Source organism: Pygocentrus nattereri, chromosome 15 (genome assembly GCF_015220715.1).
Source record: "Pygocentrus nattereri isolate fPygNat1 chromosome 15, fPygNat1.pri, whole genome shotgun sequence".
Classification (NCBI taxonomy): Eukaryota; Metazoa; Chordata; class Actinopteri; order Characiformes; family Serrasalmidae; genus Pygocentrus; species Pygocentrus nattereri.
In genome coordinates, this window is record NC_051225.1 from 33378974 (window position 1) to 33395745 (window position 16772).

Consider the following 16772-nt stretch of genomic DNA (forward strand, 5'->3'; position numbering starts at 1 on the left):
GATTAATATGACACATTCTAACGCGGAGATCTTAAAATCCAAATTCTGAATCCACTTTACAGTCATGGATCTTGTAATCAGTGGCAGGTAACTGACATGCTGATGCAATGAGAGGGTTTTACCGTTCACCTCTTTTGTGCACATTTTTAAACTGGGCATAAAAACCTGCAAAAGCCAGACATTTGGAAAAAAATGCACTCGGATGAGGTGGCAAAGTTGGTTTACAGATAAAGGAGATTCGTGAAAAACAGTGACGGAAACAGATTTCTGAAATAAGTGATAATGTAGCGGGATGCCATTTAACAGCAGATGAAATTCACTGGCTTCTTCTTATACCACATATACTGTGTTGAATACAGTACATTAAATTGGTACACAACCAATGGTGTCATTACTATTTGAAACATACTATTTGGTACAGTAGTATGCGAATTGAGACACAGCCATCAACACTAACTTTGGTCCGATGTTTGCATGTTTGGTGAGCAATATTAACGTTGGACAGGGATTTCAGGCCTCTGTAAATGGGCCACTGATGCTGCGCTCAGTGTGCCTAAACTGTTACTGCTGTCTTACAGAAGACTGAGGGCAAAACTGGTCATTTTCTGCTCTACTGAGAGCTAATAAACATTCAAATCCCTTCTCATGTGTCTAATGCTGCACAGCCCAAGTGTGTCACATTATCTTTGAGAATTTGCAAAATAAGAGTAGTCAATGGAAACACTGATTAATTGGCATTTTCTTTTTTCACAACTTTTTGGGAATTTACTTTACATTTACAAAGTCAGAATTGTGATAAGAACCAGACATTTGAAGAGTTTAATGCCTCGAAAAGCTCCCTCATAGAAAGCTATTACACACTCATGGTGGAGAAGTACGTACATACAGGATGTTGTGAGGCAAAATAGTCCCACAAAAAACATATTTTTTAGATTTACCACTATTTTACCATCATTAACATTACAGATAAATACTCAGAAGACACATGTAGGTCCACTGGTCATTTTGAATGCTAAATTAAATGGCTGTATTTGTGTCATAGATATTGTGACGTCTGGTCTTTATCACCACCACTGTGTAGAAATCCAAGTCTGTATATTTCACTGCAGTGCACCATTCTATGTCAAATCATATCACTCATTGAACTATGCAGAAATTTTGACAAAATCTGTGGAATTAAAATCTGTAAGTCTACTTTATCAAACTGAGCTCTGTTTATGTCAAATAACATACAAATATGTTTCAGCCCAGACTGCTTTTTGAATGAGGCACAGTACAGGGCAGAAAATCAGATCACAGCTCATTTACATTAGTCTTAAAGGCACAACAAAAAGCAGCCTTTTAATTCTAAAACATAAAGAGAGGTTGCAAAATGGTCTTTCGTACAAATGAATGGTTTGGTACATAAAACAACACAATTTTTTAAAATTTAGTTGTCTCCAAGTCCACCAACTAGTTAGGACTCCCCCAATCACACAATATTACCAGCGCTAGGAGGGTGAAGGATAAAACAGGCTTCCTTCGAGACCTGTGAAACCAGCCACTGCACCTTTTCTGCTACACTTTTCGAACTGCCGCTTACGCAACATAATTGGACAGCTGAACGCGCTTGGAGGAAAGCGCCAAACGCCAGATCTGTTACGTCAGCTAACAGACATCTGCGCCGACTAACATCTCGCTGAATGATGGGGGAGAGGGGGGGGCCATCCCACTCACCCAGAGAGAGCGAGGCCAATTGTGCTCTCTTGGACTCCCAGCTATGGATGGCTGTAGCATCACCAGGGATCGAACTTGCGATCTCCTGATGATGGGGCCAACACTTAAGACGGTTGCCCCCCTGACACAAATGTTTTAAGCAGCCCTCAAAAGAAGAAATAACAAGCAAGAAGAATGTAACACAGTACATGATATACTCTTAGTAAATGTAGGCCTCCCAAAACTGAAACAAAAAAACGAATGCTAATACTGCTCTTAGAGTGATTTAACAGGATTCCTGACCTGCATCTGCCCAGCACAGCTGCCTGGAGTGATGGTCAAAGGTCAATCCATTGGGCAGCTCCAGGTCACCTTTCACAAGCACGATTCTGTCTGTGCCGTCCATGTTGGATGTCTCAATCTTGGGGCCATCTCTGTTCCAGTCTGCCCAGTACAGACGTCTGTTCCACAGGAAAAGAAGACATTTACAAATGAAGACAACTGAAGTCTGCTTTGCTCACTAGTTAAGAATTACAAAATTATCTGTAATATCTGTAATGACATAAATTAATCAAGGATTATAAAAGTCTTACTACATTCCTTTAAATATGCAGCTGAAAATAAAATTTCCAGTGAGACAATACAAGTTTAGTTAGTTGAAGCTTTATATGGTACAGCTAAAGGGTTGTGGAGTTGATTTTTCTATTTTAAAAGTTTTTTTTTTGCCATTTTAGACCCCAATTCTCATGACTGCAATGTGTTCACACAGATTATATTGGCAAAAGTATTCATTCCCTCATCCAAATCATTGAATGGTGTTCCAATCATTTCCATGGCCACAGGTGTATAAAACCAAGCACCTAGGCTGCAGACTGCTTCTACAGACATTAGTGAAAGAATGGGTCGCTCTCAGGAGCTCAGTGAATTCCAGCGTGGTACCGTGATTGGATGCCACCGATGCAACAAGACCAGTTGTGAAATTTCCACGCTACTAAATATTCCACAGTCAGCTGTCAGTGGTATTATAACAAAGTGGAGATGATTGGGAATGAGAGCAACTCAGCCACGAAGTGGTCGGCCATGTAAAATGACAGAGCGGGGTCAGCAGATGCTGAGGGGCATAGTGCGCAGAGGTTGCCATCTTTCTGCAGAGTCAATCACTACAGACCTCCAAACTTCATGTGGCCTTCAGATTAGCTCAAGAACAGCGTAGAGAACTTTATGGAATGGGATTCCATGGTCGAGCAGCTGCATCCACGCCTTATATCACCAAGCGCAATGCAAAGCATCAAATGCAGTGGTGTAAAGCACCGCCACTGGACTCTAGAGCAGTGGAGACGTGTTCTCTGGAGTGATGAATCATGCTTCTCCATCTGGCAATCCGATGGATGAATCTGGGTTTGGCGGTTGCCAGGAGAACAGTACTTGTCTGACTGCATTGTGCCAAGTGTAAAATTTGGTGTAGGAGGGATTATGGTGTGGGGTTGTTTTTCAGGAGATGGGCTCAGCCCCTTAGTTCCAGTTAAAAGAACTAATGCTTAAGAACAGCAAGAGATTTTGGAAAATTTCATGCTCCCAAATTTGTGGGAACAGTTTGGGGATGGCCCCTTTCTGTTCCAACATGATTGTGCACCAGTGCACAAAGCAAGGTCCATAAAGACATGGATGAGTGTGTTTGGTGTGGAGGAACTTGACTGTCCTGCACAGAGTCCTGACCTCAACCCAATAGGACACCTTTGGGATGAATTAGAGTGGAGACTGCGAATCAGGACTTCTTAGTGTCTTACCTCACAAAGGCGCTTCTGGTAGAATGGCCAAAAATTCCCATAAACACACTCCTAAACCTTGTTGAAAGCCTTCCCAGAAGAGTTGAAGCTGTTATAGCTCCAAAAGGTGGGCTGACATCATATTAAACCCTATGGATTAAGAATGGGGTGCCACTCGAGTTCATATGCATGTAAAGGTAGATGAGCGAATACTTTTGGAAATACAGTGTATGAGTTGTTCATTAATGATGTTCATCTTTTTTAGTTTTTTTCATTCTAAGAACATCATTTGTATTACTTTTAACTATTGAATCTTGAAGCTTCAATTTTTCCCTTCTAATTTGTGAGGATGTGAACCAAAACAATATAATGTTATGTGGCACAAGTAAAAAAAAGCTCCAATGTAGTGTTAGTCATATACAAAAGCTTGTGAAATAAATTAACACATCCTGTACAGAGGACACATTTCTGCACATTACTCTGCAAATTTTCAGTTCATTTGCTAAATTTCCTGATCCTGATTACATATTGAACAATCCATTATCTTTCATATTCAGCAAAAGCTCAAAATTAGATATTAGAACATTTTCACTTAGAAAATCAACGCAATATTTTCATTTGACCGAGGGGTGTTCAAACTTCACATACAACTGTCCACTTTAATAATTTGTTTTTGAAATACTTCAAATGGTCACTTCAAATGGAAAACATTATTAAATATCAATTTAAAAACAATTAAATAATTCATGTTTATTTTTAATTACTCAATCAGCCATTACTGTTTCTATATCTAAAAAAACAGAAAAAATAAAGTATTGGTTGTTTTATTTTTTCTAGTTGGGTTCTAGTATTTTTCATATAATGAGGATAACCCACCCATTGGCAGGGTCAGCAACGATGGCTCGTGGATTTATGAGGTCGTTGTCAAAGAGCACGCGGCGGTGGCGCCCGTCTAATCTGGAAACCTCGATGCGGTCCAAAATGGAATCTGTCCAGTACAAGTTTCGTGACAGGCTGTCAATTGCAATTCCTTCAGGACTTCCCAAATCTGTCGGTATGAAAAAGCAGAAGAAAAACAAATATTCAACTCTCAATAGCAGAAATACATTTTGTTCATTTTTCTGAATCTCGACAACAGTGTTCCTCATTAATCTAAAGTTATGATGGTCTTTTAGTGCATATTTTATACTACTGAATTTGAATGTGCTTGGAAAAGTGCTTGTTGCCCAAATCTGTACACCTGAGCTGGCAGATTTCCATAAGTAGGCTACCAGTAATGCAGACCAAACAGGAAAAAAAGAAACTAAGCTGTCTTCCCTCCCAGAAAGCAGCAGGGCCAACTGTGCTGCCTCGAGTGCCGGCCAAGGGTGGCCTTGGTGATGGGACACAACCCTCTTATGCTTTGCCCACACCAGAGGACTTCAAAATGCCTAGCCGATGCTGAAAATGTGAGAGAGACCTCACACACAATGGCACATTTCATGAAATTTTCCAGAACAAAACACCACACACTTCAAGGTATTCATGCACCAGAATCCTGACTAACAGGCACGTGCACAGATTGACCCCAGGGAAACCACAGCCCCTGGTCTCAGATTATACAAATGCTTGTTGGGGTGTCTAGCAACTGTATTTCATATTGCATCTACTGTTCTTTAAGGTCATTTTCAGTGAGATTAGGTTCAGCCTCGGCCCTGAAACAGAGCTTGTGGTTCAGTTTTGGTTCACTGCTCTTGCACAACCTGTGGCTCTCCTAAGAAACCCCAACCTGTCTTGCATCACTACAGTGCTGGGAATCTCACCAATAAAATGCTGATTATCCACATAATGATGGCATTAAGGGGTGTTGACAAGTTTTTTACTGTAAAATTAGGGGTTGATATGAGACTCTGTGGAGCTCTTAAACAGATTTATGACCAGTGTTTTCAGAGTTACTAAATAGTATGGTCACTAATGCCATGGCTTTGCACAAGGGTGACTGAAGTTCCCTCCCAAATCCCAGCATACATAGTAACAGTGCTTTTGCATGTTTTTGGTAAACATTTGCATTTGGTTTGATCTGAAACATGATCAAACTGTTTCTATTGGTAATAGTGATTTCAACAAACATTAAATTCAATTCAAATTTAGGGGTCTCACTTGTGCTGTATTCCTTAGATGATAGAATGCAGTTTTAGTAATATTACTGATGTGGTTTAAATCAGAGTTCAGAACTGCACAGATTTCTAACTTTTGCTGTTGTCAGTAAAGACAGATTTCCAAGTCTGCTACACGTGATGTTTGTCTTTTGCTTCACTACCCAAATATTTCTATCCTATAGTCATTGTTTTAAAGAATGGTGGACACCAACCAACTTTAATGACATTATGTGGTGTTACAGCTATAGTATGTTTAACACATTACCTGCATAAATATGAAAACTGACATGTTAATATTGTTTCCCAGTGGCAACATACACAATGAAAACAAAAGTGAGCCAAGAACAGAGCCTTGTGCTACACCACAGAGAATTTCATGCTTATCTGAAATATGTGCACCTATACTAACAAAACACTTCCTACCAGTTACATAAAAAATCTTTTATGGCTAAATTGGCTTAACTGGCACCTTTACAGAAAGGTTTATTAATGTGCATTGTCCCTATAAACCTAAATCAAACTAACTAAAATAAACTAAACTAAATTTAACACAGCTACACAAAGAAGAAACAAATGTTTCAAGCTGTTTAAAAAGCATTCTGTGATCTTCAGTGAAACACTGTCTGCTTCAGCATTTCTCAAATCATTACTTAAGATCATTATTAAATTACCATTTTCACTTATGCTGTTTCAGTGCTATGGTTAGATCTGATAGCAGACCAGAACTGTTCATGGATATTGCTTTAATTTAAGGTTTCTTTAAGCCATCCCTTAAGAGCTTGAGCAGAGTTTGATGAGCTGATGTGATCTGAGCAGTCACCTTTTATGATGATGGCTGCAGGCTGACCTCCCTGCATGCTGGCCCTGCTGATGGAAGGCTGGGTGATGTCAGACCAATATACCATCTTGTCCACACAGTCGTAGGCAACAGCAATCACCACCTGATCCTGAAGAACAGATTTAACTACATCAGACCCATTTACAGAAACTACTACAAACTTTATTTCAGTCTGTAAACACTATTTAGTCATGTTTACTCAAATGACAAGATGACAATTCGCTGCTTCACCAAGAAAACAACAACTGTCTAGACTGTCTAGACTCCTTCAAGATGCCTTTCGTACCTTAATTAACCCCACACATGTTTAAAAGTCAGAAAGAACTGTTTGAATAGGCATAATGTGCAGTTGTGAAGTGACCACAGTAAAGCCTGGGAAGTTTGGCTGAAGAATCGTGTGACTGCCAAGGCATCCACCACAGTGGGTGTTTCAAAATCAAAAGCATTTTAGTCAAACTACAAAAAACAAGATCCGCAAAAAGGAAATGCTTTGTCTGTTGGTCAGAAATACTATAATGTCATAATTTAAGATGCTGAAGATGGACCATGGATTTCCATTTGTTACTGTTTCTCTTTCTCGCTCACACCTCATTGAAACAAGTGGAGAAATTCTGTGGAAAATGCAGATTCCAAACTTTCCATCACACTCTTAAGTCATGTGTCATTGTGTAGTCAGTGTCATGCCCATATCAGAAACTCTGGCTCTAAGCTGAATTTCTCTATGACAAAAATGAATGCCGTTTTTTTTTTTTTAAATACTGGTAATGAGCTCCATGAAAAACAAACATGTTTCAAGCCTGATATGCTCTGTCCTGCATACATCCCCCCACCATAAGTGTCGCTAGATCCTTTGAATTACAGGGTCTAGTAGTCAAAATGTGAATAACAAGTGATATTTATAGGTGAACATGTCTCAGATAAACAAGAAATTCTCTGTGGCATACCACAAGGCTCTATACTTGGCCCACTTCTATTGTATGCTTTTGTGCTGCCACTGTATGTGTTATTAGCAAGATAACACTCATATCCACTGTAATGACACTGCACAAATGTAGGTCTACTATTACACTTCAGCCTGACTATATAACAACACCAGCAGCTCAAACTGCTGCCTCAATTGCCAAAGCAACTTAACTACCACATTTGACAAAGTTGATTTGTTTGTGATGGTTATTTTGGTGATGTAAATTGAATACGTAGATTTATAAGCTTGATCACAGTAATGGTCATATTTCGAGAAAAATGTCCATATGCCAGAACGAAGAATAGTTTGTTCACCACAGGATCCGGGCTATTTTAGGAACACGGCATCCATTTTTGTCATAGAGAAAACCAGCTTAGACCCAGGGTTCCTAATATAGGCATGATGCCAACTACAGAATGACAACACAATTTCAGAGGTCTTTTTGTGTTTCTAAGTTAAAGATGTTTTGTTATGATTTAAATTTGATAAATATGTGTGTCTATATGACTCTAGAAAAAGTTTGACATTGAAACAAACACAAAGTTGTTAGTGCAAACTCAAATATGTCGATACAGAACAGAAATCTAATGCAATCAAATAATCATTTATAGGGTGGGCGATACGGCAAAAACGTCATGATATGTATCACAATATTTACTTTGATAAGTTGGAAGACCAGATGGAAAAAAGCACCAGTAGTGGTACATCTGAAAAAAGACTATGAATACAATAAGTACAATTTTTATTCAACAAGACTAATTGCTCTCTCTTGAAACATGCAGTAGATCATTATTCTTCAGTACTAATGATATTCACAATATGCTCAGAAAAACATACTGTAGTGTAACTATCACAGAAACAATTAATTATAGTCATACTGCCTACCCGTAAGTATTTACAAAAAACTAAACATTTAATGTACCAAATCAAATGTATGGCAAAACAACAATGACAGCTCCTAGTGTTGGTATGGATTAATGCGACTGAATCGGTCAGTGATCTTCATGTTTGTATACTTACAGGGAAAGTTATCAGCCTGATGTCTGAGGCATTGTTTTACAGTAGTTTTGTAATAAGGTTTTGGCCTGAAGTGTATTTTAAAAGATACATTAAGGGTGTTCTAAGGCAAACTAGTCCCCTTTTTTCAGATTTATCACTATTTTACCATTATCAACTTTACGTATAACAACCTTAGAAGACTTGTGTACTTTGTACACAGTTGGAAAGTACTTGTGTACTTTCCTATCACCATCACTGTGGATAAATGAAGACATTTAGAAAAGCTGGTGGAATTCCCCTTTAAGTGGTGAAATGGTAAAAGAAATGCAGACAGTATTCAGAACATTTGAAGTCAATTTTTTGTGAGCCAATTCAAAATATCCTATATAATCAAAATCATAAACTCTCATTACATTTGCCTTTGCATTAACATGAATGTATTATTCCTGTATTTGAGGCCTACGAATATTTTCCTTTTTCGTGCATGTCTTTCTGCTGCTCTTGTTTTCAGAACACCACTGTAAGACTCCTTGAAAAAGTCATTGTGAAACAGATAAGAGTTGAATACAATGGTCTAACCATCTCTAGACATTTTGAAGCACGTGTTGAGACTACTGGAAAGCATTCGAGGCCTTGGACTTCACCAAGAGTGATGCTGTAGGCGTCACAATGTGCCCATCTCAACATGACAATACAAACAACTGTGGTTAACTCACAGGTACATGTATCACAGTCTTGGCCTCTTCTTTCTTCATGTTAGTGCCATCCAATGGGATGTGGTCAATTTTGCCGCTCTGGGCAAATAGGAGGTTTGTTCCTGGAGAAACTAGATTAGCATCAGGCCTGGTGGTAGGGCCAAACACAGTAGGAAATACACTATGTTCCAAACCTGGAGGAAGACAGAAAAAATATGAATGTAGGACCACAAGGTTGCACAAAACTAGCAGCGTGAAGTATTAAGAACATCTGAAGTGTTGAAAGCGAATGCATCTCTTTCTTACAATGACCCCTGCAGTAAACTGGCCTATCCTGGTTTATCTTCAATAATTTAACCACTAGACCAGTGGTCTGCATTTTATTTTTACAGAGAACATGGCCTTAATGTCATTATCTTTACACTAAGAGCCTATTATCATTCACTGACAGTGTCTGTAATAGCCTAACAGTCTTCAGTTTTGGCTTCCATAGTTTGTTTTTTATTTGAAGTACTCCATACATATTTGTCCAGTTTATTAAATTCAGCAAACTTTCACATACATGTTTTTGCAGACCACTGCTCTGAATCGTCAAATGTTTTGACAAATTTCATGGCTTAAAAACTTAATTTATAAATAATTAGAAATTGTGCAGTATGTGTCATATTTAAGTTTCTTCTCTGTATAAACCTATTTTCACTTAGAATATCACAGAACAGGTCATTTATCTGGGGGACTGTACATTATAACTTTGGACAACTTTAACCGGGCCTTTTTGTAGCCATGTGAAAGAAATGACCAAAGCTTTTAAACAGCCTTTGGAAATTACCATAATTATTATAACTATTATCTGCTAATTGGGACATATGGCTGAGTTATAATTCTTGAGCAGGATATGACCCCTCCACTCCCCCTGAAACTGGGGAAAATAATAAAACAGGCTGCACTATATCTGGATCATTCATTTTTGATTATTTTTTGTCGCTTACTCTCTGTTTTGGTGTGAGACTTTATTTTTCTCTTGTGTAGATTCAGCATCGTGATCCAAGTACCTACGTTTCATCTGCAAAATTAATTTCAATGGAATTTTCTGCATTGAGCTAATACATTTCACATCTATTTCAAGTTTTGTGAACTCTGACAAGCGAATTTGCGTTTTTTACCAAAAGCTGTGTGGACCTCTGAAGCAGTGGCCCTTCATACAGCAGCACCAAACATCCAAACAATGCTCATTTTATCAGTGTTTGAGCACAAACCTTAACCTAAACATTTCATCCCCACTGGCTCTTAATAAACACATGAAAAACAGGCTGCATGATACAGTCAGTCAGAAGACTGTATTATTATCTGTACTTCTCTGATTTTACTATCTGCGGTTTGTGGTTGACAAGTTAGCCAGCCTGCTAACTGTGATGTTATGTTGTGAGCTAACCACGGCTGCACACAAGTCACCCCACTTGAGTCAAAGTGGGGGTCGTGGGAAGTGTGAGGTTAGATGAGAATGGGTGGGCTGGGGGTGTTCAAGAGAGTTAAGTCCTATGCCCAACTGAATCGAATGCAGTTTTAAACTAGTTCACAGAGCAGCCATGTGCAGTGCTAGATTAGCAAGCATTTAGCAAGCAATGTTAACTCAACTTGTTTTCCCTGACGGCATTGTTTGAAATAAAGGGAGAAAAAAAAAAGTCACCCTACTGCCACCAAACACGCCAATTACCTACAGATCAGTCTGCAGCACTATATGGCTTCCAATTTAATTATGCTCACTTCTGAGTTTTACTGTTTACAGTAGGCAAGTTAGCCAGCTAGCTAACTGCTGTGTTAGCTCTGCACTGAAGTCACCCCATTGTACTGTACTTGAATTAATATTTTGTTTACTTTTTGTCTTTACTGTTTATGGTTAGCAAGTTAAATAACTTGATAACTGCCCCAAAATAGTTTTTTTTTTAGTCGCCAATCCTCAGGTCCAAACTAGATCTGATCTCTAGAGTGCAGATTATTGTGAATGTAATTTTCCTATGCTTACACATGGGTCTGCTTCCTGGTCCAGTTCTGGTCCCGGGTATCTCCTGGCCATTGCGGTCAACACACCAGCACTGACCAGCGCTGCTGTGGCACTGTGTGGGCTCATACTCTCCGTAGCTGTCACAGATGGGCACATATTGGCCGACTGCAGGGCGTGGGCGGAAGAAGAAGTATCCCCCTGATGAAGTAGCCAGCATGGACTCTCTGTGCTTCTCACAGGCCGTCTTCTCACGCTCTGAAACGAGGAAAACAACTGAGCAACAGGTCCAGAGACGACGCACAAACACACACTGAAGGAATCGGACTCCGAGCAGGTTTAGGGAAGTGGACATCCTACACATAGTTAATGGGAAAGGCCTGGAATCTCAGCCTCTCTGTGGGTCACCTCATGGGAGTCATCTCCCCTACACAGTCCAGCCATAGTCATAAAACACATACACACCCAATGCACTACAGACTGTTACACAACTAAAACTATGGAAGAGTTACTCAATCAAGGACAAGTGCACAAATAAATGAGGACCATTAAAAATGTAACTGAAATATTAATAAAATTGTATTGTAAATGTAAATACACAAAAAGTTTGGAATCGCTTGTCATAATATTAAAAGAATGGTTCACGTTAGTTCAGCACTGAAGCTACGAGGGTAACATTGCTAATAAATAGTAGAAATCAGTAGTCACCCAGATCTTTTCTGTAAAAACATCCACAAAATCTTCTCTTAACCTGCTCGTCCAACTTTTCATGAAGACTGTGCAGACCTCTCTGCATAGTATGACTCCATAGTGTAGCTGAGGGCTGTGGGCAGCCACTTCAGTCAAAAGGGGTTTTGTGTGCATGCATGCCACACAGCCCTGGATGTGAAAACGCATGTTTATGGGTGGAAAAAACAGAAATCCCTTTTCAGACTTGAGCACGATATGTGTCTACAATGGCTGACTGCCGCATTCAGCACTAATTTGGACACAAAACATGTCTTAACTGATAGACTTCATCTAGAGTAGGTGGAAAATTGTGCATATCTGTCATTTTTTTCCAAACCATTCCGTTCATTTATATTATTTCATATACAATAATCTTAGAAAATGTACATGAATATAAATATAAACATAATAAAATGTAAAATATTGTGAACTAGACACCAAAAGGTATTTTAAGTTCAATTCAATTCAAAGTTCTAAGATATTCTATTCAATATTTCACGCATTACTAAGAAAAAGAAGAAATAATTAAATAAGAAATGAGATGATTATTTTTTATTATCTATTTTTGATTGTCTGTCTTGAAATTTGATCACAACCTTTTAAATATGACTCACTCTAGACATTGATTTATTATAAATTGGTGTGTGTTATGCAGCTTTCTCAATCATTATGGAATCATGTACAGCATCTTTCCTTATTCTCATAACACAGCTAAATTAATAATGGTGATTATAATAATTACAGTAATTATTATCGTATCTGCATCCAGCCTGTTGAAAACATTGGTTCCAAACTTTTGAATACAGTGTGTACAGTCTTTGTGATGGATGCCAGTCATACAGGTATCTAAACTGTCTAATAGTCATACGTCAAGGAGGCCAAACTTTTCACCACTCATCTGAGGGGCTTCGTCAGATGAATTATGACTACTGTAAATGAAATAGTATACAAAGTATACAGAGCAGTACCTGTACAGCAGCACTCAACACAAAAAGAGTAAACAACATATGTGGAGTTGTAAAAAAACATTATAAACCAGCAGAACCTCAGGAGAAGGGAGGTATCATTAGCGAGGCGTCAGTCTGGAGAAATTAGGACAACAGGACTATTTACCAAAAGTAAACAAGTCCTGATTTTTTTCCAAAGTACTGTAATAATGCAAAACATATATGACTACATTTGCAACCAATCTAATAACACATGCAGCAGTTATTCACGGTTACGTCTTGAGCGGGAATGTTGATTGATGGCTGACATAACCATAACCTGTTTTTGGTTGAGAAGGTTATCTTTGTTTTTAGTCTAGAAGATTTAAGTCAACACTACGACCTAATGTAGGATAATGTATTGAAAGTTCAATATGTTTTGAATACTGTAGCACAGTAACCCGTTTCATTCTTTACTGTTTTGAAAGATGCCTTGTCTTATACCTTGTCTTATGCCAATTATTTAGATAACTAACATTTATTTTATTTATTTACTTACATTTGTGTTGGTAAAAAAATAAATGTCAAACAGAAATTCCACATATTTTTCAAAATCTCTCCATAATTTAAACACTTCAGATGCAAACAAAGTTATTCAAAGTGGTTTGATGTGAAATAATCTGTTCTAGAGAAACTTCCAGAGTCATTGTTCACAGTGGTGGTGAAAGGAACCAGACGTCTGAGGAGTTTAATGCTTCTAAAAGCTCCAGCACAGAAAGTTATTACATGAAATGGTTATGAATACACTGCCTGATGTCTAAAACATTGTTTAATGATGGTTTTCAAATAAGGTTTTGCCTTAAAATGTCCATTTATGGCAGAGAGGTACATGGAAGGTGTTGTAAGGCCGAATAGTCCCCAAAGAAAACATATTTTTTTTTATTTTCAACTTTTTAAGCATTTAAGCATCAACATTACATATAAAAACTCAATTGGGTAGCTTCACTGGTGGTTTTAGATAGTAAATAAAATGTCTATATTTGTGTTATAGACACTGGGACCCCTGGTTCCCATCATCACCACTGTAAAGACATCAGAGTAATTAAGTTTCTATGTGATCTACTATTTGACACCAAACCACTATGAATGACTGTTTACATCCTACCTCTGAATTATACAGGAATTTTGAAAAATCTGTGGAATTCCTCTTAAAATAGGCTGTAATGGCCTTAATATTTTTCTATACAATGAACACCAATCATCAGAACATGACAAATATTTTTCACAGTGTTATCTTGGTGTTGGTAACACTTGGTATCAGTATTCTATTCAATATTCTAGTATCATGACACCTTTTCTAAGAACTAGCTCAGTAAACAGTGCTGGCGTGGAGTAGAGCAGGGGTCATCATGTGTGCAAACAACTCAAAATGACATAAGATTGATATTCCTCCAGGAGAGAGGAAGCTCAGTTGCACAGTCCAGTCATTCCTGACAAAAAGCCAACTTTTAACTGTACTCTGTAACTCTTTAACCCATGTGACCCTTCTCCACCCTTTCGCCCAGTTCCACTGTGACACTTGCAGGAAAGTCACAGAGGAGCTAAAAACATCTCAGCCAAACCACTACAAATCATCACCATCATAAAATCTCTGAAACCCATTTTTTATAAGAGAACAAAAAATGTGACTGTAGGAGAAAGAAAAAACCTTCTTAACTTTAATGACTAACCATGAAATCAGATACTATTCCACTCTTTCTGGATCCCTGCATTTCTTTCATGAAATGTTCGTACAATGTAAAGGACAGCTGGTGTTTTAAAACAGTGTAGAAAAAAATTTACTTATTAAAATGGACAGCAACGATCAAAAGATCATTAGAATCAATCAGAATATTGATTATGTTAAGGTATGCAAACCTTTTTAGAAATCTCAAAAAAAGAAATACTAGTTTGGTTTTATTGAAACTAAATGTGCTGAGAGTGTAAGGCTGGTGGTATTGTCTCACCATTACTGTCACAATTTTATTATGATTCTAAAAAATATATACATGAAAAAAATGTATGCTGTAAATAAATGTATGTTTTCAATGAATCGGCCTGGTGATCATTTGAGGAGTGATGGTTATCGGGGTTATCAGGGTATAGAAGAAATCCACACCAGCAGGATCTGACAAATGCATATAATAATAAAATTCCTGTTGTAGCATTATCCTAGCGGTGATCCTCAGGCTACTTATAAAGTAAAGATTTCACAATTAAACACTGTTACATAATGATCTATGTGATGTGCCAAGTTCTATGGCTAACTCAACACAGTGCTAAAGAATTCTTAAATTGGCTTTAACTTAAAAACTTGAACTTTCAGACATCTGCAGACACCCTTATAATAAAAATTTAACAAATATTTACAGATGCAATTAAAACCAAATAATTTTTTATTAAATTATGTAAGGGGAAATAAGTTAACATACTCTCAAGAGCCTCTGTGTCAAACACAAGGCCTGTGAAATTATTTAAATTTGAATTTTCAAATAATAATATATAATAATATTAGCCTATTTCAATATGAGCTGCACTACAATCCCCAGCATGCACTGCAACGTAATGTGAACTCCCACCCCCTTCCCCCAATAATAGTCTGAGACAGCACCTCAGAAACAAAGGATGCCAGGTATGTAGTTCTAGTACACTATTATAAGGGGTGGAGAAAAAAATCCTTAGATGCATCGCGGTGCAGATGTGGACGATTCTGAATCCATTCACAAATGGAAATCATCTCCAACAGGAAACTTTTCTTCAAAAGTAGATCAGTTTCTTGTAAAACATTCTCAGCATTTGACTGATTTACGAGGCTGAAGTAAGCGTCTCATTCACCAGCTTCTGGTTCGAATTTACCTGTTCCAACTTAAAATCTGTCGGAGGTGCCAGAATGTAAATGTGGCACTAGGTGGAACTGGAGAATTCGAACAAGAAGCTGACATCATCTTCGTAGCTTTTTAGTGTTTGACAGTCTCTTGTTGCAGATTTAATGTACCAATAACCAACTGCGGTGCTTATAATGCGAATAAGTCCATTCATCTCCAAATGTTCATCCTAAATCTCTCTCTTTGCCTTTTCGTAAGCTACTAGCTAGGTGCAACACTGCGTTGCTATGTGACCTGCAGGATGCTCGCCAGTCTTCAGGGTTATAGGGTGGTGAATTAGCAGCGTTTAAATACGCTACAATAGTGTAGGAATGATCAGCAGTTTTATTTTGCTGCAAATGAGGATTTTATCTTTATCAGAACAGTAAAAGAGCCGCAGGTTGCCGACCTCTGAGCTAGTGAATGGAAGCACTTTGGCTTCTATGAAGTTGAAGGGAAAAGGACCTGAATTAGAGCCATACTATATTCAAGTTGTGACACACTAAGCTAAACTATTCTGAAAATGACAAACCTGAGAAACCATATTACATGTTTCCACCAGGTTCCACCCAACTAGCAAGCGAATTACAAATTTGATTGCAACTTTTTATTGCCAAGGATTTGTGCTATTTTGCACAATTTGGAGGTGAGATACAGTGTCCCATCTTGAAGTAGGACACCTGTAATTTGTGTTATGGAGAAATCCACTACCACAGGATCTTGTTTCACCGTAACTGTGCATTTATCGCTGATGAGTGGCAGCCAGTGTCTCGTGTGCTCCAAACAAGAGCAGTGAATGAGACATTTCCAGCTCACTTGCCACATCACTTCCCTTTGTTTTATTAATAAAAGATCTTGGAAGTAAATTCATTATAGATCATTACAAATACTTTGCTTTCCAAGTTCCAAGTCCTCACACAAAGAGAAAAAAGAAATCCTGTGTAGAAAAAAAGATGCATCAAGATGTTTTATAATTGCATCACATTCCTCTGAATCCTCCCGAGTAGTCTGAAGTGCCTAGAGATTCCCACCCCTAGTTATACGTGCTTACATTTTGCTGTTGTAGTTTTGGCATATGTTGAATAAACAACAGCCAGTTCAGGTCATACCAAAATGTTTA

General features: G+C 38.1%; 1 protein-coding gene across 2 annotated transcripts in view; it reads right to left on the minus strand.

Moving 5' to 3' along the window:
- Window positions 1–16772, minus strand: part of LOC108430149 (nidogen-1) — a 58124-nt gene that overhangs the window by 7553 nt on the left and 33799 nt on the right. For both annotated transcript variants that reach the window (XM_017702445.2, XM_017702444.2), the window contains exons 13-17: window positions 11119–11352; window positions 9117–9289; window positions 6420–6546; window positions 4338–4509; window positions 1999–2156 (exon numbers count right to left, since the gene is read on the minus strand). In XM_017702445.2, the coding sequence (XP_017557934.2) occupies window positions 1999–2156; window positions 4338–4509; window positions 6420–6546; window positions 9117–9289; window positions 11119–11352 (864 nt within the window). The remainder of the gene's footprint in view (window positions 1–1998; window positions 2157–4337; window positions 4510–6419; window positions 6547–9116; window positions 9290–11118; window positions 11353–16772) is intronic.